General features: G+C 46.1%; 1 protein-coding gene and 2 long non-coding RNA genes across 5 annotated transcripts in view; 2 read left to right on the top strand and 1 right to left on the bottom strand.

Annotated features, from left to right (window-relative positions):
• STX16 (syntaxin 16) overlaps positions 1 to 5,467 on the bottom strand; it is a 30,770-nt gene extending 25,303 nt beyond the window's left edge. The window contains exon 1 of one of the 3 annotated variants that reach the window (XM_081196619.1): positions 5,103 to 5,467. In XM_081196619.1, the coding sequence (XP_081052745.1) occupies positions 5,103 to 5,237 (135 nt within the window). In that variant the 5' untranslated portion in view covers positions 5,238 to 5,467. The remainder of the gene's footprint in view (positions 1 to 5,102) is intronic. The other 2 variants (XM_081196620.1, XM_081196621.1) reach the window with 2 other exon arrangements.
• A 184-nt stretch (positions 5,468 to 5,651) lies between these two features.
• Positions 5,652 to 13,286, top strand: LOC308588389. The gene is made up of 3 exons (XR_014008691.1): positions 5,652 to 5,953; positions 6,667 to 6,797; positions 12,078 to 13,286. It is a non-coding gene; the product is annotated as an uncharacterized lncRNA (long non-coding RNA).
• A 68-nt stretch (positions 13,287 to 13,354) lies between these two features.
• LOC308588432 lies at positions 13,355 to 14,292 on the top strand. Its single transcript, XR_014008756.1, has 2 exons — positions 13,355 to 13,776; positions 14,085 to 14,292. It is a non-coding gene; the product is annotated as an uncharacterized lncRNA (long non-coding RNA).
• The last annotated feature ends 10,477 nt before the right edge of the window (positions 14,293 to 24,769 follow it).

The raw sequence follows: 24,769 nt of genomic DNA on the forward strand, positions 1-24,769 counted from the left end.
CTTTTGGAAGCCAAATGTCTGACGGGGCTTCTGCGGCTTCCAATTGGTTGCAGAAGCCGCGCTTTGGAAGTCGAACATTTCGGAAGTCGAACGGACTTCCAGAACGGATTCTGTTTGACTTCCGAGGTACGACTGTAAACTCACAACAGGAACAGACAACAGCATTTACAAAAGGAAAAGAATGCAGGGTGGGCATTTCTGTTAGGAATATAACCAACAAGAGACAGGCAGGCTTCTTCTGTATTGCAAGCCCTTGCTCAGAGCCCTGCTCAGTGCTTTGCAGTGACCAGCTGATCAAGCAAGTCCTGTGTGACACTCTGGAATCCTGAAAAAAGGGGGACTTCAAGCACCTATCCACTGATGTCACTGTGACATCAGGTGATTGATGGATGGGTAGCACTGCCCACCTGCCAAATTTGGCATGTGATGGATTGGGGAGATAAGGATCCGACCCGCTGGACAACTCTCATTTCCTGCCCCTCCTGTGCACCCACAGGTGGTAAGTTCCTCTTACTTAGTTCAAACTGAGCAAAGGAACAACAGCTGGCTTTGACATTATTTGAACCAGGGCCTAAAACAACATTTATTTTCTACCCACATTAGCACACTGTTTGCAAATATGATGCTCTTTTATACTTAACTAACCATTTTTATTCTATTACCCTTTTGGAAAGAACCTGCATTTGACCAGGCACTTACTTATTATTATTATTATTATTACTTACTATTATTAGCTTGAGACTTTACAAAGCAGAATTAAAACTGCAGATGCCCATGAAATTACAATTATAATCTGGACAAACAATTGGGAAGAAATGGCAGGGCAGTGCCAAAGTAAAGCACATTGGAACTACCCTGCCAGATGTGACCTTTGCCATTGGAAACAAAATTAATTTAAAATGGTATAAATTTGATTTCACAAGTTGCTGGTTACAAAGCAAACTATTTACACAGTTGAGTCAATGGAATGGGAAGAGTTGAAATTTAAGCCTGAAGAACTGCCTATTCATACAGAAAGTGCATTAATGCAAAAGATGTATTTACTGCAGGCCTTTTTAAAGATAGATGGATTTTCTATCTTTAAATAGGAAATGAATACAGAACACAACTGATCTGGTTTGTGTTGGTTACCAGCCAGAAAAAATCTGCTTATTTTACAGTAAGGAATATGGAAATGTCAATTGAGCCCTTGGTTTAACACAGAGTTAAAGAACTGTTCATACAGGGATATTTTATTCATATTAATAGTGACTGTCTTTTTAAAAGAAGAAAACTTTTCATACTGTGTTTTTAATAGTGATTATTCCACATGCAATTTCAAACACCAATGGCAAATGTTCCAGGATCTGGACTCAAGTTTTTAAATATATATAACTTGATCTTTTAATGTGCATGCAGTGTTGCACTCCCCGAGAACAAAACGGCCTTTGAAACTTCTATTACAGCATCCCACAATGGCACATGCTGAAAACTGCAGCAGAGAAGAGACCGCATGTATTTCCCCAATAACCAGCAATTTGCCTCTTTCTTTAGAGCAGCCTTCTCAACCTTGTGCCCCCAGATGTTGTTGGACTACAAATCCCATCATCCCTAGCCAGCAGAGCCAGCAGTCAGAGATGACAGGGATTGTAGAACAACACCTGGGGGCCCAAGGTTGGGAAGTGATACTTTACAAGCTACCCGGAAAACATGTGTGTCGAGAAGTAGAAACCCATCTGTAGATCATCAAGCTTGACAACAGGCACACATGTAAGGAAGCTATGATTGGCCAACTCCTTCCACTGCATGTGCAAAATGCACACAAGTGTGATTGTCAGACATGATGATCTATGGATGCCATGCTACACAGATGTGCTTTCACATAGGATATGTATAACATGGGAAGTAGATCTTGATCCACTCCAATATCAAAACTTTTAGGGTGTGGGTGGATAAAGCAGGAGCTGCAATCTGTTCAACAACATCCATCTAGCATGGTCAGCCTCAGGGAACTGGACTCTCTTCTCCAGTGTGAATGAAACAGACCACATGCCATACAATATGGCTTTTAGCTTGTGGCTCGTTCATTCATTCATTCTTCCTCCTTTTTAGAAGGGCCCTGGAATTCACAGACATTTTATAGTTTTCTGATAATGTGATTTCAGTAATGCCTGCGAGAGACACAGCTGCCCACGGTAGACAGTCAAACGAGACGCGTATAGCAATCTACCTACTGCAGCCACCCTGGTTAAACGTGGAAAAGTGGGAACAAAGAGGATGAAGGTCTCCTAAAATGGAGTCTCAATAGGAGACAGGATGCTTAACCTTTCTGCACCTCTGCTCAATCCAAATTCCCCACAGAAAGGTTTGGTATTGCTCATCCCAGTCCCAGATTATCTGAACGCTTACTTCCTTATGATACTGTATGGTTGTTAAGACCTTCCAAGAAGTCTCTGTGCCTCACCATTATCTGAGGTTAATTTGGTGAGTACATGGACAGGGGCTTCTTCACAGTAGCCAACAGGTTTTGGAAAGGCTCCCTTACGTCTCTCTATTTAACAAATAATTATTCATTCCTTTTCATCAGAGTTCCATTATTCCAACTGTTATATATTTACCAGCTCCTTAACTACCGAGCATTAATTGTGATTGACTTTTATTTTGTTGCATTATGTGTTTTTCTTATCTTATCAGCTACCAGCCTTTGGCTTAAAAAGCAGCATGCAAATCAACATTAACATGATCTGATAGGAGCAGGAGTCCAATTATGACCACTTGGGCGAAGTGCATTGCAAAAATGGGGGGGGGGGTCTCTTCTTCAGGTAGAAAGGAAGAGACATTATAAGAGGGCTTAAAACTCTTAAGAGGGGCTGCCAAAAGAATTTAGTAATAACCAAGTTAATCAACTTTTTTACATTGGCTGTAATAAATTACATAGGAATCAGGCAGTTTCCCCCCATTCTAACATACAGCCTTCAAAATAAAGCATTCCCATGTGGTACAACATAGCAGTTATGTACACAAAAGTACTTGAGCACCAGGGAAATGGTAATTAGGATCTTTTATTATCTATCCAAACCCACAATAGACAGTTTCTTTTAAATTACAAGAGTCTCTAAATGTCTGAAGAAGCCTATATAATTTTGTGCAAATCAGCTGCTAAGATGTCAATTTGCCTGTACTTCAAAGTATTGTTTAAAGGTATAAATTACTGTACTGGTGTTTTCTTTTAAAGACATTTCTAGCATGAGGATACATTTTATCTCTGGCCTAACAAAAACAGAGCTGGAGGACAACAAAAAACTATGACTGCAATCCTATACCCACTTTCCTGGGAGCAAGTCCTACTGAACTCACTGGGACTTACTTTTGAGTGGGCATGCATAGGAAGGACTGCACTGTAACTAGGTAATAGTCTAACAACATAGAACCTGCATGCAGTTTTCAACTAATTTTCAACGTGTAGAGAAACACTTGCACACCAGCTGAACACTCAGCAGTTGCATAGCACAAAACAGAACAATACAAGATACTGTTCCTTGCACTAGTGCCTCAGAGATCAGTGTAAATTAAGCTTATTTTTCACTCACTAAAGGAGAATACAATTAGGAGAAAGAGGAGAAGGCAACAATTTAATGTTTTCTGAACGGAATGGTAGTGGTGTAATAATGAAGCACAATAGTGTAGCAGTAAGCTGAAAAGTAAGCAAAATCAATAGACAGAGAGGTGACTGATATGAAAACACACACACACAGAGGGGGGAAAAAGACAGACAGACAGACAGACATTATAGTGGCATGTGTACTTATGAGGAGCAAAATCCCTAACCTATCCTAATTTCAGCACCAAGTTGGTGCCTAAAAATTTGATTCAGACTAAAATAAATGATTTTATTCTGGCATCTAGGAATATCTTCCTATCACATTTTACCAAATTAATTGTAACATAAAGATGGAGAAGGGAAAGTTGACACACAAAAAAGAAAAGAAATGGATATTGGGATATATTATAGCAATTGGTTTTTTTAATAGGTTGTCTGTTCAACTTCAGAGTGCTTTAGAAAAACAGCAAGGATACTCTTTCCCCTTTAACAGAACAGGACATTGAACCAGAGTAACTTGCTCAAGAACACTCAGCAGATCAAAAGAAAGCATAGGCATGTATTGGGAGATTCAAGGCTACACCCACTTTTAATTGCCACATTTATCTATCTAAATCAGTTCAAGTGACAAGAAACAATTCAGGCAGTACTTTGCAGAAGGAGGGACTGCAGAAAGGGGCTAGCTTAATTGTTAATTCTCTTAGATTTCCATGGAACAAAAATAGCTGAGACACAGAACGGGAATCCCAGCAGAGTATCCAAGTGCACAACTTTATTTCCCCCCATAAGTGAATGATTGCCATACTCCTTATTATGAGAAAAATAATGTACAGTACTCAAGGGGAACACTGCAGAGTTGGATGCCCAGAACTTGGATGCCTGGGTCAAATGTTGGGGAATTCTATGTGTGCCCAGGACAAAATAAAAATTATTCAACTGGACATCTTCCAAGAACATTAGCAAAACAAAAGAAATTGGAGGCTGCCATGTCAAATAATCCCATATGAAGCTTTCAAAACTCTTAAAGACTTAAGTAAAATCAGACATGTTCGAAGTCTGCAATTTGACAGGAAAACAGGGAAAGAAAAACATTCACTTCTGCATCTAAATGCACAATAAAAATTGACTAGCTGTGACTGGCTGCAGTTCCTTGCTGAACATACACTGGGAGCAAACCTATTTTTTCTGCTTGCAAGGCGTTAACCGACCTACCATTAGAAAACTCCCTTTGCTACAACAGTTGTTTTTAATGCAAGCACACCAGTTTCGGAACAGGGTAGTTCCTTAAAAGCCAGAGTGCCCCTCAATGAATGCAAATCCTAACAGTGGACATTGAACTGGGAGCGGGGGAGCAAACACATTTTTTTATATACATATAGAGGATACAGGCGAGTAAGAGAGGTTGAGGAAAGGGGGAAAGAAGACACAAGGATGGCATGCTTGCTGTCTGACAGCCCTACAACGCAGCTGGCACTTAAGAAACAGCGAAATGTGGGATACAGTAGGACGAAGGGAGACTCACCGCAGCAGCCATGCTACGTGAAGTCAGAGGGCTGGAGGAGCCGTAACTACTCACTTGCTCGGCCAGCAGCTGCCGGCTTTGGATCGCGTTGTTCCGCAACAACAAGAAGGCGTCTGTTAAACGCCGGGTGGCCATGGCTTTCTAAACCCCACTAGGGGGAAAACACCACGCGCACACCCGGGGGGGGGAACCTATCCACTGGGCCCTATAGGCTCCTCAGGGGCCCCGATCCCAACTCCGGCCCTCTCCTAGCTTCCCCTCAGGACGGAGCCCATTCAAAATCCTGCGGGGGCGGAGAGCTTGAAACGCTCCCGGGACTCAAAGCCCTTCACTCGGTTTCCTCGGGGCACCTGCAAATCTCCGAGGAGGAGCCCACCTTGCTTCCCCTCATGGGGACCCCGACCCCCACCCTAGTCTTGCTGAGGGTCACCTTTCCTGGGGTCGCCCCCCCCCCCGGAATCCCACCCGCCCAAAGGGCGCCTCACGCCCAGCCTCGCCCGGGGCGGACACAGGACCAGCCCCCGGAAGGCTCTTCCTCTCCCCACCCCCCGCCAGGAACGGGGAAGGATCCTAGCCCCGGCCCCCTCCAGCCCCCCACATCGTTTCCCTAGCCGGACCCGGATGGAACCCCGCTGTAACCCCGCCGCCAGCCGCGGCTCACTTCCGCATCGTGCAACGGGGACACGCTTCCCCCGCGCCTCCAGGAAGCGGCGCTCGAAAGTTCCGGCCGCGCGCCGGGCTCCTGAGGTAGGCGGGGAAGGAGGGAGAGCGGGGGAGCGGCGCCGGCCAAAGAGCTCGCGGTCGTAATGGTTAGCAAGCGAAACTTCCGGTTCCCGATTTTTTTTCGTCAGGTAAGCCGGCTAGGCGACGCGTGGGGCGAGAAGTCGGCGTGAGGGTTGCGGATGGCGCAGCCGGCAGAGGGTGAGACTCTTTAATGTGAGGGTCGTAAGTTCGAGACCCGTGAACTCCGGATATAGGGCGGTGTATAAATTCAATAAATAATAATAATAATAATATTCCTGTATTGCAGCGGGTTGGACTAAAGATGAGTGGAGTCCCTTGTGTGGAGGGGTTGCTATGGTCGGAAGCTGGCTGAAGTCTAGTGGTGGAACTTATGGAAGCTGGGCAGATGTTGGTGGGTGGAAGTTGGTGGAGGTCTCCCCAGTGCAATGCCCGCAGCAAGGTGGTGCAAGCGGGTTCCAGTTCACCTTCAGAAAAGCCGGTCAATAGGAACTGGTGGATGTTTGTGGACTGAATCTGGGGACATGAATGTAAATGAATGGGGGAGCAAATGTGGCCCCACTGGTGACCTTCATGGATGTTGACTGCTGCTTGTTTGTGAACAAGAGGTTTCGAATGTGGCCAAGGAGAAATGGTGCTTGCATATGCTTGCACGTGACGCGTAAAAGGTGAAAAGGGGTTGTGCACGTGCGTGATGAAACCCATGGAAGTTGGCAGGCTGAGTTTAGTGGAAGATGGGCAGGGTATAAATAAGAACATTATTAAATTATTATGAAGTCTGTGGTGATGCTGATGGAGAGCCTTTCCTATTCATTGTCTCTAGGTCTGAAGCCAGGAGAGATTTTGTCAAGACCACCCCACAGAAAGCGATGGTGAGAACTGCAGGGCTGAAGCAGGGCTGCTTGTCTTTCTAAATACTTCTACTGGTAGTGGCCATTCTGTCTTCAAAGGCAGGTAACGGGATACGACACACCTGAGTTGGTATCATGACACATGAAGGCTGGGCTGAGTGACAAATAAATAAGAAATAAAAAAATAAATCATTGCTGAGGTGCCCCCATTTCTTTCTCACATGAACACACAGCGATGCTGTTGCAGCTTAATAACAACAGGGAACAATATCCAGTACCACGGAAAATATACAAAGTGACCACACCAGACACGTACATGCATGCATCCCCTCATGCACTCTCTCTCACACACACTTTAAATATACATCTCTTTGTCTTTCTCAGTCCAAGTGCATCTCACAAACCACACACACAGAGAGATAACAAATTCATATCTCTCTCAAAAGTGCACATCCCCCTCTTTCAAATATGTGGGCACCTGCAGGAATTTTTCAGGCACAGAGGTGGGGTGGGGTGGAGAGGGGCATGGAGAGAGTGGAGCTGGCTAATTTCTCAAAAAATTTTTTTTGAGCGGAATGGTATACAGTATATGTATGTTTCATTTCACAAGATTCCAGAAATGCTAGAAACGTTTTTGTTTTTAAATGAAAGCTGGGAATTATGGCTCCTGGGATATTTTTGCCTCTTTGATTAGTCCCAAACATAGTTCGTTGGTGCCCAAAGAAGGTGTTTGCAGCCATGGTACCCTTGGGTGCTGGGTCGGCGATCCCTGCTGTAGTTCTTTAGGGCTAGGCAACTATGTTGTTGTTGTTGTTTAGTCGTTTAGTCATGTCCGACTCTTTGTGACCCCATGGACCAGAGCACGCCAGGCACTCCTGTCTTCCACTGTCTCCCGCAGTTTGGTCAAACTCATGCTGGTAGCTTCGAGAACACTGTCCAACCATCTCGTCCTCTGTCGTCCCCTTCTCCTTGTGCCCTCCATCTTTCCCAACATCAGGGTCTTTTCCAGGGAGTCTTCTCTTCTCATGAGGTGGCCAAAGTACTGGAGCCTCAGCTTCAGGATCTGTCCTTCCAGTGAGCACTCAGGGCTGATTTCCTTCAGAATGGAGAGGTTTGATCTTCTTGCAGTCCATGGGACTCTCAAGAGTCTCCTCCAGCACCATACTTCAAAAGCATCAATTCTTCGGCGATCAGCCTTCTTTATGGTCCAGCTCTCACTTCCATACATCACTACTGGGAAAACCATAGCTTTAACTATATGGACCTTTATTGGCAAGGTGATGTCTCTGCTTTTTAAGATGCTGCCAGGCAACTGCAGGCCAGAATAAATGCATATATGCTGCTGGTTTGATTAAAAAAAGAGAGGTGCTGGAACACATACGCTGATAAAAATGTCGCGGGAACCAGCACAAAATGGCTGCCCGACCAGCAGCAAAAGAAGAGTACAAGTACTGTCACAAAAAAGTCTTCTGTGTGTGTTTGTATGTATGTATGCCCCGTTACTTCACAAGTCTGTCGTCCTTTGGCTTGTTTGCAGCATAGACATGACTGTAGATGGTGCTATGCAATAATGAGTAGAGAACACAAGCCTCAGTATTAACAACACACATTCTGGGAGGCTATATAAAAACCAGAGAGAAGATTGTGGCTTGCATGTTGCTTAGCATGCGTTGACTTAACCTCACCAGGCACATCAGATTGATGTGATCTGCGGCTCTGTGTGGGGCAGCTACCCTTGGGTCTGCTGGGGAAGCTCTGGGTGTGTGCGTGCAAAATGCTGCTGTTGGGTTGGGGGACAAGCACAGATTGTCTCCGACAAGAGCCATACAAGCAGTAGTGTCGGCCCAATTTTGTGGAGCTCCCTGCAGAGCTGAGGCTTCCTCTCTGTTGACAAAGACCTTTCTTTTTCAGCAGTCCTTTGAAGCAAGTTGTGCTTTAACTCTCTTACTTGTGGTTTTCATTTGTTTTTAAACACTGTACTATGATTTTACAGTGGGACCTCGGGTTACAGACGCTTCAGGTTACAGACTCCGCTAACCCAGAAATAGTACCTTGGGTTAAGAACTTTGCTTCAAGATGAGAACAGAAATTGTGCTCCGGCGGCGCGGCAGCAGCAGGAGGCCCCATTAGCTAAAGTGGTGCTTCAGGTTAAGAACAGTTTCAGGTTAAGAACGGACCTCCAGAATGAATTAAGTTCTTAACCCGAGGTACCACTGTACTGGTACATGCGTCTTTCTGCATAAGGGTTGCAGCAGTTTCTAACACACACCATGGCCAAAGCATTTTAGGGCTTTTTAGGCTAATGCTAGCACCATGAATTGTAACTTGAAAGAGCAAGTCACCCATGCTAGGAGACAGGCTGCCAAGTCTCTGCCTTTGGAACAGTCACAGAGGGCAGTCCCATGTGGGGCAGATGCAGTAGTCTAGCTTTGAGGGTGCAAAGGCATGAATGCTAGCTTCCCAGCTTCAATGACACGTAGCTGGATGTAAGTGATGAATTTTAAGCAGGAAGGGTAGGCCAGTTTCCAGTGAAGTTATAATGTTTGCGTCAGTGAGAAGAATAGGCTTAAACTCCTGTGCTTCCTCCGTTTGCTTCCTTTGATCCTGCTGTCTTAATTAATAACTCTGACATCCGCGTTCTCTCAGAAGATTTATCTCTCTGCATCTGAATGTTTCTCCCTGCCAGCTAAATGAAACAAGTTGATTCATAAAGCAGTTAATGCACTCGAATGTGGTCTGATGTTCTTTCCAGCAATAACAGCTCTAATCGAGGAAGGATCTCTTTTCAGGCACTTGAGCAACAACTGCTTTAAAGATGTCTTTCCAAAGAAATTAATAGCCATTGCGCATTTAAAAGTAAAAATAACCAGTGAAATAACAAAGATATTTTTAAGGTTCAGAAACACTGCATAATGTATATTTTCTTCTTGGAACTTTAGTGGAAAGAAATAGCCTGACTCTGCTTTATATTAAATATCATTTCATCATTAATCATCTTCAGGGGAGAGCGATGGAAAAAAAAGGGCCGCTGATTGGTGGCACTTCCCCCTGTGAGCAGCAGGGGGCAGGCAAAAGTAGCTCTCCAACTTGTTTGGTCTGCAAGCTTTTTATAGTAAGCCTAACAGATTCATTTGTCTGGTGCATCACCAATATTCTCATTCCTGCCTAACGTGATGAATTGATTTTCAACAGGGTTTAACTTGCGTAGTAGGAACTAAAATCCGAAACATATTTATACAGACTTGAGTTAGCTATACAAGAGGGGAAAGTAAGAAACAGTGTGACCTCCTTATGCAGGCCTGCTCAAAAGAAAGCTCCATTGAATTAGATGGAGCTTCCCCTCCAGATAAGTGTATAGAGCGGCCGTGGGGAACCTGTGGCTTTCCAGATGTCCTTGGATCATAACTCCCACCTTTCCTGACCACAGGCTATGCTGGCTGGGGCTGAGGGGAGCTGGAAGGCCGCACGACCCCCGCTGCTGGTGTATATAGGATCCCAGCCAAAATGAGGTAAACTTGAGTAAAATATGGCGGACAGCAGAGTGAATGGCTGCAATAAAAATATTATTAATGGCAGGGTTTAGTCAAGATTCTGTCACAGCTTCAGAAATTCGGGGTGAGGTAGCCAGGGTGAGAAAATCAAGGCCACGTTCGCACATTCCTTTAAAGCACTATGGTACTGCTTTAAACAGTCATGGCTTCCCTAACGAAGAATCCTGGAACCTGTAGTTTGTTCGGGGCACTGAGAGTTCTTAGGAGACCTCCTTTCTCCTCCCATCGCTACAATTCTCAGACTGGATTAACCATCAATCCTTCTTCACGGGAAACTCGGGGAAGTGTAGCTCTGTGAGGGCTTGGGGTTCCCGATCCCTACCTAGCCCGTTCAGTCAACCTCTCCCCATGTAAACCAGCCCAGACTCGCCATCCATCATCAAAGGCCCTTCTTTGTGTACCATGTCATTACTTAGGAGGCAGGTTTAGTCGTTGTCTGAAGACTATCCCTGCCTCCGGGTCTGGTCTTGACCGGATGGATATTGGAATCAACAAGGGAAACCCACATGACCTGAAGGTGTTGCTGTGTAATGCTAGGTCAATGATTCATAAGACCACTGCCATCCATGACTTGATCGTGGATGGAGGACTTGACCTGGCATGTATAACAGAGACTTGGTTGGGTGAAGTAGATGGGCCTGTCTTAGCTGCTGCTTGTCCACCAGGTTTCTCTTACGCACAGCAAACCAGGACATGTGGGCGCAGAGGGGGGGTTACAGTGATTTTTAGGAAGTCACTAGCTTGCATCAGGCGTCCTGCTGGGAAGACCCAGTTCTCTGAGTGCATGTTCTGGAGGTTGGGCAATAGGGGCAGTACAGGATTCCTTTTGGTGTACCGACCTCCCTGCTGCACCAAGGATTCCCTGCCCGAGCTGCTTCAGGTCGTGGTGGATGTTCTCCTGGAGACACCTAGCTTGGTTGTCCTAGGGGATTTTAACATCCATGCCGACACGACCTTACAAGGGGCCACTCGGGACTTCGTGGAAAGCATGGCCTCCATGGGGCTGTCCCTGAATAAGTTTGGCCCAACTCATAGTCACGGACATGCCTTAGACCTGGTGTTTACCTCTAGTGACGTGGGTGATCTGACACTAAGTGAAAGTGAAACAAAATAAGTGCCATGGTCAGATCACTTCCTGGTGCAACTGGACTTCTCCGCAACCCTTCCCCTCTGCAGGGAGGGATTTTAAATAAAAATATGAACAGGACTCCTGTGTTTGCAGAATGTTGGGCCGGTTGGGTCTGCGCGTTAGACAGCCTCGTGTGTCTCTCAACATTCCCCTCTCCAGCTGGGTCTCTCCTGCCAAGATGCAGCTTTGCATAATTGCATATCTGACTTGTCTGAGAGGAGCCTAGTAGCTAGAAAGATCAGGGATTAATTAGTTACATGATGTCACTGCGCATTAAAGGGAACCAGAGCACGTTGGGAGGGGATGCTTTAAAAAAGTGCTTGTTATGACTGATTGAAGTCAGGTGCCAAGAGGCTGCTCTGGCTGAAGAAAGCAGAATGCCAAAACTCCCTCTGTCTGCAGGAGATTCCTGCTTTGAATGCAGCCGCTCTGAACTTAAAAAGCAAACCACATTTCCAGAAATGAAACAGGAGGGTGCAGGATGCAAGAGTGAGGTTTAAAGATACTGTGGCCGCCTCATTAGGTTTTTCTGCTCTCTTCTGCACCACCTGTTTACTGATCACTCTTCCTGAGTCGTTTGCAGGGAGATTAGACGGTGTTGGCTATTTAACAAGCATCCATACAGATTGTTTGCAGGGAGGTTAGATGATGTTGCTCCAAAGCAAGAGTTATCTCACATTTTCCTGTCGCTTTCCTTCTTGAGAAAAGCCTGATCTTTGAGGGTTTGTTGTGCAAGACTTCTCAAATCAACTATTATTGCTTAACCTGAATTTGGTGGTATGCAATTTGGATCCCACCCCGAAATAGTGACAATCGGAAAGCCTGGTTTCCCTTGGATCAGCACTTGCATATCACCGAAAGAAAGAAGAAATGCATTACCGAAAAGAGGGGGCAGGATCTGCATATCATTTCCCTTTTCTGATTTAGAAATAATTGTCGTAATTTAAGTAGAAACACAGTGCATTTCACCATAGTAGGGAAGAGTGTGTCCAGGTGACTTTTGGGTACCTAACTGCTCGGTCTGTTGTCCAGCTGCAGGTATAACCATTGTTGGGCAACTTTGAGGCCCCTCCTGCTCTCCTTTCGCAGGGTTCTTTATTTTAAAATTGGACTTAAGACTGGGCAGCCTTCCAAAAGAGGCCTGTCCACTGTAATGTAGGGCACATGGTCACCCTCTAGAATGTATGACTTGTGGGAGCCATCACACATCAGGAGAAATGCCTGGGGCAAGCTTTCAAGTGGTCCGTCCCCCGTACCCCCATTTCCTCCCATCTCCTTGATTCTCAACCGAAGCAGCTGTAAGTTTTGCTTTGTTTCCACAATTGGATGTGTGCTAATTTGGGCTGGCAGAATTTCAGGCAGAAGTAAACAAGCCACCCTAACCTCTCCCTGTAGGCCAAGGGTTTCATATCCATATTCTAATATTATCTTGCCATTAATGATTTGGCTGCGAGTTGGATGTAGGGCAGGCGGTGGTTGACTTTGGCCAACCTAAATGGTCACTGCCGATTGCACTATATTGTGTCATCTGACTTACGAGGTGAGAGGTGACATTAAGTGAAGGATTTGTCTGCCAATATGGCGACACTCGTTTCTAGACCAGGGTGGAAAATATGATCTTTTCCTGTCCACAGGTTAAGTGGCAATGATTTGTGTGTCTCTGAGTAATGGGGGGAAAGAATGGCATGATAAATACTTCTGTGGTTCAAGAATTCAGGCTTCTCCCTCTTGACCATCAACTGAAAGCATCACTGCTGGTTTGAGAGAAAAAACTCAAGAAGCTACAGGATCGATATGGATTGTGGTTAACATTGTGTGTATGTGGAGTCAAACTTTTAAAGCAATTTCATACCACTTTATACAGCCATGCCATCTTCCAAAAAATCTTGGGAATTGTAGTTTGCCAAAGTTGTCAAGAGTTGTTAGGAGCACTCTTGCAGGGCTGTAATTCTCAAGAGTTCTCTTTGAAGAGGGACTGATGGATAAACCACTCTAGAAATTGTAGTGCTGTGAGAGGAATATTGGTCTAACAACTCCCAGCACCCTTTACAAAGATCAGTTCCCAGGATTCTCCAGGGGAAGCCATGAAGAGATTAAACAAACTGAGGATTGGTCTCTAGTTCTATGAACAGCAGGGCTGGCTGAAGACATTTTGCTAGCTGAAGTGAAGGTCAAGATGGTGCTCTTCCCCTTACCATTATTGTAATCATTAAGAATGAATTTCTGTTTATTATTTTCCAACACAAAATTTTACCGTGTACTATTATATTCCGTTGGAAGCTCCTGCAGCCAATCAAAAGCCACAGAAGCAGACGTTCGGGTTCCAAAAGAATGTTCGCAAACCGGAACATGCGGCGTTCGGGAGCCAAAACATCCAAGTTCCAGGGCGTTCGACAACCAAGGTACAATTGTATTTTGCTGCTGTAAACCGCCTTGTGTATAGTAATTTAGAAAGGCAGTATACAAGTAAAAAGTGAAATGAAATTCCCTGGACAGACGGGAGTCGGGACTGGCACAAAAAACTTACTTCAACCCCAGTGACAAGGGGCAGAGTTAGTATCATGTCTGAAAGTCTTGAGTCTCCCATGGATGTTGTCCTGGGATAAAGCCACGTGTCATTCCACGCAACTGCACTTTATTGTGGCTGCCAATCAGAAAAGCATCTCAAGCCCCAGAACAAAGTAATCACAACCATGTCTTTTCTTCGCAGGCGCTAAATAAATAAGCGAAAATCAGAATGTTAGATGGGAGGAGCGGCATTCTTGCCTGCAGCATTGAAAAGAGATTCTGGCTGTTTACACAGAGCAGAGGTGTCACATAGCAGCTGTTTGCTGTGAAGACCTGAGAACTTAATCTCCCATGTGCAATTAAAACCTTCAGAAGAGAGAGGCAGGTGTAAACGCCTCCGACATTGCTCATTCCAGGCTTGTTTGACACACACTTTCAGGAGCATGCTTGTCGAGGCAGTGTTGTGGTAAGAAAAGGGGTGTGCAGTCCGTGCAAAGAGAGGAGCAGGGGTGTGCTGAAAGGCAAGCTCTTGAGTACCTGCTGGAAGATTAATAATAATAATAATAATAATAATAATAATAATAATAATAATAATACCCCACCCATCTGGCCAGGCCTCCTCAGCCTCTCTGGGCAGCTCCCAACAGAATATTAAAAACACGATAAAACATCAAACATTAAAAACTTCCCTAAATAGGGCTGCCTTCAGACATTTTCTAAAAGTCAGGTAGTTGTTTATTTCCTTGACATCTGATGGGAGGGCGTTCCACAGGGAGGGCGCCACCACCGAGAAGGCCCTCTGCCTGGTTCCCTGTAACCTCACTTCTCACAGTGAGGGAACCGCCAGAAGGCCCTTGGCGCTGGACCTCAGTGTCCGGTGTCTGGACCTCAGTGTCCAGTGTCCTCAGCTGAACCATGGGGCTGGAGACACTCCTTCAGGTATGCAGGACCGAGGCTGTTTATATCCAAAACATTATATCCACGGGAATGCCGGAAGCTGACATATACTTACTCAGGCCATTCCCCAGTACCTGCTACAGTGTGATACGGAAGGGGGGGCATGTCTTCTTCGCTACAATATATCCATTTGTTTCCATCTGCCAAGCCCTTCCTCCGGGCGATGCCAGGTGACAGACTATGCAAACATGGACCATTGTCTTCTCAGGATGTGCTTATCTGCGCATATCTCCAGCTCTCTGCATATTCCCCCCCTCCCTCCTCTCTCCAGCTCTCTGCATATTCCCCCCTCCCTCCTCCATATGTTAATCTGTGTAACCCAACCTCTTAATGTATTCATGATGTAACTGGGATGTATTTTGCACTGTATTCTGGGATATGGAGGGAAATTTCAAAAGTTCATGTCACCCCTTTTTCGCTGTTCAATCTCGCCTTGAACCTGTTGCGCAATAAACTTGGATCTTCTGTAGTTTGCTCCTGCGTCTGGCTGAGCTCATTTTCTTCCGCAGGGACCCGCGGACCTAGTCCGACGAGCTGGGTGGCAGAGTAACCCCGCACCCAGATTTTTAGCCGTAACAAGTGGTACCTCGGTTTACGAACTTAATGTGTTCCGGAAGTCCGTTCTTAAACTGAAACCGTTCTCAAACCGAGGTGTGCTTTCCCTAATGAGGCCTCCTGCCCCCGGTGCCCTTCCACTGTTCAGCTTCCGTTCTTAGACCGAGGTAAAGTTCACAAACCGGGACACTACTACCAGCTTTGCGGAGTTCGTAAACCGAATAGTTCATAAACAGGGCTGTTCTTAAACCCAGGTTTAAGACCCGTACTTTTGAGACCCGTAAGCTGGAGATGGCTGGGATCTACTGCCTTCAAACCACTGAGCTATGGTTTGCTTGAGTTTCCCTACTTTAACTCTCGTCCTGTCTCTCCTTCCTTGCTGGCATTTCAGAGGCATTCCCTTCATTTCCCCCCCCCCCCCCGGCTCTCATCGTTGCTGTGGCATCTAGTTAAAGTGCCATTACGCTTCATGCGCCTGAGCAGGCAAACTGGTTTAAGAGCCTCTGGTCTACATAACCATACTGAATCGTGTGCCTTATCGCTCTGAATCACTCCTGTGAACTTGTAGGTCCTACTTTGCTCCACGGGAAAGCCAGTTTACCTTTGTAACACGATTTATAACACCATGCTTCACAGGACTGTTCTCACCTGCCTACCCCCTACCTTCCGGCAGGACTATTTGACACAGGCCAATGCGTTTCTCTCCTTACGCGCACCGGGAAAAACAGATTTGTTGCGCTGCTGGTGGGCCATCCATAGCCAGTGGGCTGTTTCAGATTTTGTGGGCTGATGCTGCCCTGGACAAACTCCAGGCATGCAGAATCTGATTTTGCTTTTTTGCTAGATCCCTGAGATTAGAATCATAGAATCATAGAATCATAGAATCATAGAGTTGGAAGAGACCACAAGGGCCATCGAGTCCAACCCCCTGCCAAGCAGGAAACACCATCAGAGCACTCCTGACATGTGGTTGTCAAGCCTCTGCTTAAAGACCTCCAAAGTAGGAGACTCCACCACACTCCTTGGCAGCAAATTCCACTGTCGAACAGCTCTTACTGTCAGGAAGTTCTTCCTAATGTTTAGGTGGAATCTTCTTTCTTGTAGTTTGGATCCATTGCTCCGTGTCCGCTTCTCTGGAGCAGCAGAAAACAACCTTTCTCCCTCCTCTATGTGACATCCTTTTATATATTTGAACATGGCTATCATATCACCCCTTAACCTCCTCTTCTCCAGGCTAAACATGCCCAGCTCCCTTAGCCGTTCCTCATAAGGCATCGTTTCCAGGCCTTTGACCATTTTGGTTGCCCTCCTCTGGACACGTTCCAGTTTGTCAGTGTCCTTCTTGAATTGTGGTGCCCAGAACTGGACACAGTACTCCAGGTGTGGTCTGACCAGAGCAGAATACAGTGGCACTATTACTTCCCTTGATCTAGATGCTATACTCCTATTGATGCAGCCCAGAATTGCATTGGCTTTTTTAGCTGCCGTGTCACACTGTTGGCTCATGTCAAGTTTGTGGTCAACCAAGACTCCTAGATCCTTTTCACATGTACTGCTCTCAAGCCAGGTGTCCCCCATCTTGTATTTGTGCCTCTCATTTTTTTTGCCCAAGTGCAATACTTTACATTTCTCCCTGTTAAAATTCATCTTGTTTGTTTTTGCCCAGTTCTCTAATCTGTCAAGGTCGTTTTGAAGTGTGATCCTGTCCTCTGGGGTGTTAGCCACCCCTCCCAGTTTGGTGTCATCTGCAAATTTGATCAGGATGCCCTTGAGTCCATCATCCAAGTCGTTGATAAAGATGTTAAATAAGACCGGGCCCAAGACAGAACCCTGTGGCACCCCACTAGTCACTCTTCTCCAGGATGAAGAGGAACCATTGATGAGCACCCTTTGGGTTCGGTCAGTCAGCCAGTTACAAATCCACTGAGTGGTAGCAGAGTCAAGACCGCATTTTACCAGCTTCTTTACAAGAATATCATGGGGCACCTTGTCAAATGCCTTACTGAAATCAAGGTAGGCTATATCCACTGAGTTCCCTTCATCTACCAGGCTTGTAATTCTGTCAAAAAATGAGATCAGGTTAGTCTGACATGACTTATTTTTCAGAAATCCATGCTGACTATTGGTGATCACAGCATTCCTTTCTAGGTGCTCACAGACTGTTTGCTTAATGATCTGCTCCAGAATCTTCCCTGCTATTGATGTCAGACTGACTGGGCGGTAATTATTTGGGTCCTCTCTTTTCCCCTTTTTGAAAATAGGGACAACATTGGCCCTCCTCCAGTCTGCCGGGACTTCGCCTGTTCTCCAGGATTTCTCGAAGATGACTGCCAGTGGTTCTGAGATCACATCTGCCAGTTCTTTTAATACTCTTGGATGCAGTTCATCTGGCCCTGGAGACTTGAATACATCTAAACTAGCCAAATATTCTTGTACTGTCTCCTTAGTTATTCTGGGCTGTGTTTCCTTTGCTGAATCATTTGCTCCAAATTCTTCAGGTCGGGCATTGTTTTCTTTATCGGAGAAGACTGAGGCAAAGAAGGCATTGAGGAGTTCAGCCCTTTCTGTGTCCCCTGTTTGCATTTCACCATCTTCTCCTCTGAGTGACCCCACTGTTTCTTTGTTCTTCCTTTTGCTACGAACATACCCATAAAAGCCTTTTTTGTTGCTTTTAACCTCTCTAGCAAGCCTGAGTTCATTCTGTGCTTTAGCTTTTCTGACTTTGTGTCTACACGTGCTGGCTATTTGTTTGAATTCCTCTTTGGTGGTTTCCCCCCTTTTCCATTTTTTGTACACATCCTTTTTTAATCTTAATTCAGTTAAAAGTTCTTTAGATAGCCACCCTGGCTTCTTTAGGCACCTTCCATGTTTCCGTCTCATTGGTATTGCCTGACGTTGTGCTTTTACTATCTCCCTCTTAACAAACTCCCAGCCATCATGAACTCCCTTTCCTTTTAGTATTGCTGTCCATGGGATCTCACCCAGCACTTCCCTAAGTTTTATGAAGTCGGCTTTCTTAAAGTCAAGAAATTGAGTCCTAGTATGCTTGGCTGCTCCTTTCCGCTGTATAGTAAACTTCAGAAGAGCATGATCACTCGCGCCTAATGATCCTTCCACTTCTACCCCACTAACCAGATCATCAACATTGGTTAGGACCAGATCTAAAATGGCTGTTCCTCTTGTTGCTTCTCCCACTTTCTGGACAATGAAGTTGTCTGCAAGGCCAGTGAGGAATCTGTTTGACCTTATGCTCTTGGCTGAGTTTGACGTCCAACAAATATCCGGGTAATTGAAGTCCCCCATTACTACTATCTCCCTTCCTTTTGCATGCTTGGCCATCTGTTCCAGGAAGGCATCATCTATGTCCTCCGTTTGGCTTGGGGATCTATAGTAAACTCCCACAATGAGGTCTCTGTTATTCTTCTCTCCCTTAATTTTGACCCAAATGCTCTCACATTGGCTTTGAGGTTCTAAATCTTGGATCTCTTCACAGGTATACACATCCCTGACATATAATGCCACTCCTCCTCCTTTCTTGTCTGGTCTGTTTCTCTGAAATAGATTGTATCCCCCCATTATTACATTCCAATCGTGGGACTTATCCCACCAGGTTTCAGTGATGCCTATTATGTCATATTTAGTTTGCTGTACCAAGAGCTCAAGCTCATCTTGTTTATTTCCCATGCTTTGCGCATTAGTGTACAGACATTGAAGTCCATTAATCATTCCCCCGTGTCTCTTATTTAAGGATTTTTTCCTCCCACCACTAGGTCCGCGTGCTGTTTGCTCCATTTGGTCTATGACATTTGGATGATCATCTTCATTAATTGATAGACTCCTACCTTCAGGAGCACTGTCTCCCTCCCCCACATTAGTCAGTTTAAAGCCCTCCTGATGAGGTTTCTGAGATTTTTGGCAAAAACATTCCTCCCAACCGTTGTGAGGTGCAGCCCATCACTTGCCAGAAGTCCATCTTCAAGAAACTGCAGTCCGTGATCTAAGAATCCAAACCGTTCCTGTTTACACCATTTGCGAAGCCAGCTGTTCACTTCCACTATTTTCCCCTCTCTCCCTGGGCCACGTCGTTCAACTGGGAGGACAGACGAGATGACAATTTGTGCATTTAGTTGCTTCAATTTCCTGCCGAGAGCCTCGTAGTCTCTTTTGATCTTCTGGAGGCTATTGCTTGCAGTGTCATTGGTTCCCACATGAACCAAGAGGAAGGGGTATTTGTCAGTGGGTTTTATGATTCCTTGCAGTCGTTCAGTTACATCTTGGATCTTAGCCCCGGGGAGACAGCACACTTCCCGAGACATCTTGTCAGGCCCACAGATCACTGCTTCTGTTCCCCTCAGTAGGGAATCCCCTATCACCACTACACGCCTCCTCTTGGGTTTGGTCGGGGTTCTTCCGTGAGCTGTCCGTTCCAAGGTCGCCTGCACATTCCCTGAGGACTGACTTTGCTGCTCGTCTTCATATACCTGATCGACTGTAATGAGGGAGAGATCCTCAAATGGAGTCTGCTCTTCGTCTTCCATGCTAGGGGAAAGGACCTCAAAGCGATTGTGTATTTCTAAACAATCAGAGTGAACCCTGGGCCTCCTACTTCTTTGAGTCACATTTCTCCATATATCTGGCTCCTGTGTTGATGAACTAGCCTCCTTCTCAGGGGAGTCCCCTGTCTCCTCCTTGGTGGGGACGGTGTGCTCTGTTGCTTCCAAGAAGAGCTCCAGCTCTCTAATTCTTTGGAGCGTAGCTACACGTTCCTCCAGTTGCTGGACTTTGTCTTTTAAAAGGGCAATCAACATGCAATTGCTGCAGGTGAAGCTGCCTGCAACCTTTGGCAAGATGGCAAACATTGCGCAGGAATCGCAGGCGACTGCAGCTGTTCCCTCCCCTTCCATCTTGAGATCGTGTTGTTGGGGGTGGCTACAGAGGTCCTCCATCATAAAAAGCTTGAAGACAGGACAAATAACTTCGCCCACAAAAAAAAAACCAAGGTCTCCCCCAACAAACGTTTGAGACTAGCTCCCCTAAATCTAAAAGATGGATGTAACTGCACGCGCCGCTAGGCGCGCGCCGCTGCCCTACAAACTCTGATAAGCTCCTCCCACAGCTAATCCCCTGCCTCAACAGAAACCCTGCCCCCTCTGACCTTTACACAGGGAAAAGAGCTAATCAGCCACAAGAAACACACACACACAAGAAAACCCTTTTTGCTCCTTCTTCAACTGCTGCCCTACGAACTCTGATAAGCTCCTCCCACAGCTAATCCCCTGCCTCAACAGAAACCCTGCCCCCTCTGACCTTTACACAGGGAAAAGAGCTAATCAGCCACAAGAAACACACACACACAAGAAAACCCTTTTTGCTCCTTCTTCAACTGCTGCCCTACAAACTCTGATAACCTCCTCCCACAGCTAATCCCCTGCCTCAACAGAAACCCTGCCCCCTCTGACCTTTACACAGGGAAAAGAGCTAATCAGCCACAAGAAACACACACACACAAGAAAACCCTTTTTGCTCCTTCTTCAACTGCTGCCCTACAAACTCTGATAAGCTCCTCCCACAGCTAATCCCCTGCCTCAACAGAAACCCTGCCCCCTCTGACCTTTACACAGGGAAAACAGCTAATCAGCCACAAGAAACACACACACACAAGAAAACCCTTTTTGCTCCTTCTTCAACTGCTGCCCTACAAACTCTGATAAGCTCCTCCCACAGCTAATCCCCTGCCTCAACAGAAACCCTGCCCCCTCTGACCTTTACACAGGGAAAAGAGCTAATCAGCCACAAGAAACACACACACACAAGAAAACCCTTTTTGCTCCTTCTTCAACTGCTGCCCTACAAACTCTGATAACCTCCTCCCACAGCTAATCCCCTGCCTCAATAGAAACCCTGCCCCCTCTGACCTTTACACAGGGAAAAGAGCTAATCAGCCACAAGAAACACACACACACAAGAAAACCCTTTTTGCTCCTTCTTCAACTGCTGCCCTACAAACTCTGATAAGCTCCTCCCACAGCTAATCCCCTGCCTCAACAGAAACCCTGCCCCCTCTGACCTTTACACAGGGAAAACAGCTAATCAGCCACAAGAAACACACACACACACACAAGAAAACCCTTTTTGCTCCTTCTTCAACTGCTGCCCTACAAACTCTGATAAGCTCCTCCCACAGCTAATCCCCTGCCTCAACAGAAACCCTGCCCCCTCTGACCTTTACACAGGGAAAACAGCTAATCAGCCACAAGAAACACACACACACAAGAAAACCCTTTTTGCTCCTTCTTCAACTGCTGCCCTACAAACTCTGATCAAGATATACCTAGAGCTTGGTGCGAAATACATACACTTAGAATGGAAGAATTGTGCAGCCAGCAGTTTGTTTTAAGTCCCAGAACTGAATGGATCTCAGAGTCTTCCGCACACAGATGCCCTATCCACACCTTTTCTTCATTTCGGCGGTATAACTTAGGGAGGTAGAATCATTTATTTTATTTTTTTGTGGCCAACTTTATGAAACAGCTGGGAGTCAGAAAGCCTGACTGAGCAGAGGAACAGAAACTCACAGCAGGATGACTTTGTGAGATGGGCAATTCTGACAAATCCCTATGGCTACCTCTTTTTTTTTTGATGTTTGCAGGGTATATCTCTTTCTCTCTCTCCTGATGGCTTGCAATCTCAAGTTCTCTCAAAGCTGGATAAATTATGTCCTGGGCCCCCTGATAAAATCATTACGAGGGAACTGAATTGCTCCTGTGGTTGCATGCTTCCTTTTCCTGAAATGCCATTAAGAGGATCAAGTGCATTTGTGTTTATTCAAGAGCGTTTCCTAGCAGGTTTCTGATGTAAGAGGGAAAATGGGAGAGGAATAGGAAGGTGGGGGAGAGAAGCGAGAGGCTGATTTGGGTTGATAAGCTGCAAGTGAAAACTGGAACCCTAACCCTTCTCCCCACAGCCCACACATACACTTACAAGCCTTTAGTGGCACAAGCATATTCTTGAGGTAAGGTAAAGGGACCCCTGACCATTAGGTCCAGTCGTGGCTGACTCTGGGGTTGTGGCGCTCATCTCACTTTATTGGCCGAGGGAGCCGGCGTTTGTCTGCAGACAGCTTCCGGGTCATGTGGCCAGCATGACTAAGCCAATTCTGGTGAACCAGAGCAGCGCACGGAAACGCCGTTTACCTTCCCGCTGGAGCAGTACCTATTTATCTACTTGCACTTTGACGTGCTTTTGAACTGCTAGGTTGGCAGGAGCTGGGACTGAACAATGGGAGCTCACCCCGTCACGGGGATTCAAACCGCCAACCTTCTGATCGGCAAGCCCTAGGCTCTGTGGGTTAACCCACAGCGGTATGCTTAGGATAAATGGAAGGCACTTCCTGCTAGGTTGTATAACAGCACCAGCTTCTTCTCCTTTCTACACTTTGATGCTCTGGGCTGGACTTTTATTCTGGAACCTTCCACAGAACTCAGCAGATCTGGAGCACGTCCATGCAGGGGCAGTTGGGTATACTTGCCCTAGACCTTGGAGGGCTAAGTTGGTCGGGGGGCCCACCAGGGACCGGCTGCTTTAGTCTAGCAAGGCCCTGGGCCTCGAACAAGATCTACACTGCACCAGGCGCATTTTGAGCCTAAAGATTATCCATTTGCAAACTCCTCAAAAAGTCTGGGTGCCATTTTTTTGCACTTGGCTGACACTCAAGGATTACTGAAATGCACGTGCTTTGAAGCCTCGAAGTAGATGTTAAGGACAGACAATATGTTAAGGCGTTTAACAATAAAGAGTAGAGTGTTTTGAAGACTGAAGTATGGTACCAATATTGTTATTGTAAACAGGGGGTGGGAGAGCCTTTTTCCAGACCGAGGCCCACATTGCCCTAGGAGCAACCTCCTAGGGGCCACATGTCAGTGGTGGTGGTGGAGGACAGAAGTGAAAGTGGGTGGAGCTACACAGATCATGTGATCTTTGTACAGTAGGCTCCATCCCAACCGGACAAATGTGAAAGCGTTCTTCGCACACATCTCCTCAGCCCCGCAGCTGGAGCACAAGCTGCAAGAGCAATATGATAGGCGAGATCGCTGTGGAGGAAGGAAAGCTCCAAGGGGCAAGAGGACGGGTTGGGGTTGCCATCATCCCCTGTCCCCTGCCTCAGAGGGAAATGCAGACAGCACAAGACAAATCCAATCCTTTGGCTGTTCAGCTATTGGCATGGAAAAAGGCAAAGCAGCAGAAATAGAACATGCATCTCCCACTTGAACCACTGGGCACAGCAACACTCTGACAGTCTCTGGAGCACATGCAAGAGAAACTCACAAGGGCATTTTTTCAGTCTCTCAGGGGCCTTAACCCAGTTTCACCTCTCAGTTTCTCATTTTTCCACTCTTGTTCTCCACATTTCCACATCAGTTTGCAATTTAACAAACAAACAGCTGGATAGCTCAGTAGGGTTAAAGTGTGGTGCTGATGACACCCAGGTTTGACTCCCTTATGGGACAGCTGCAGGGTGTGGGAATAGATGATCCTCAGGCTCTCTTGCAACTACAATTCTATGAAAAGAACCCGTCCTTTATATTGCATGTTCATGTTGATTTGTGTTCTTAAAGCTGTTGGGGGGGGGCAGTCACACTACAGTGGTACCTCCGGTTGCGGGCAGGATCCATTCCGGAGGTCCAGTCAGATCCCGAGGTTTCCGCAACGTGAGGACTGCTTCTGCGCATGTGCACATGGCAAAACCAAGTAAAATACTTCCGGGTTTGCTGCTTTCGCATCCCGAAGTTTATGTAACCAGAGGGTTACGTAACCGGAGGTACTACTGTATTTCAATACAATTTGCAGCTGCAAAAGTTTTTGGGTGGTCGCATGGGTTCATTTCCTGTCAGTGCATGTACTGCAGCTCCCTGCTGAAACCCTACAACCATTTATGCCACAAATGCTCTGGTTTCCTTTTTGCTGCTTTTTGTTGGCTATAGGACCCCCAGCCAGCAATAACAGGGAATCGTCGAGGAATCATCGCAGAACAAACTAAAGGAGAACGAATCCACCACAAACGCACTATTATTGTGCTGCAGAAGACAACTCACAATAAAACATCAGTCTGGAGGGCCCTGAACCGCTGACCTCAAGGACAAAGCAGGCTCGCTTAATTTCAACTTGAGTCTGCAAAGTACAGCATCAGTTCTCTGCAGTTACAGGAGCTTTAGTTTCCTTGGCTAGTTTTTTTTTGGCTGCTAGATTTCTCTTTATCGCTTCCCCAACTACTCTTAGGATCCCGTAGCAGCCTCCTCCAGAAAGATTAGGGGAGTATTTAAGGAAGAAAATGGCCTCCGATTCCATTAGCAGCAGCAGCTTTCCTTTTAACTTAAT

The sequence above is a fragment of the Podarcis bocagei genome (assembly GCF_964188305.1).
Source record: "Podarcis bocagei genome assembly, chromosome: 5".
NCBI classification, from domain to species: domain Eukaryota; kingdom Metazoa; phylum Chordata; class Lepidosauria; order Squamata; family Lacertidae; genus Podarcis; species Podarcis bocagei.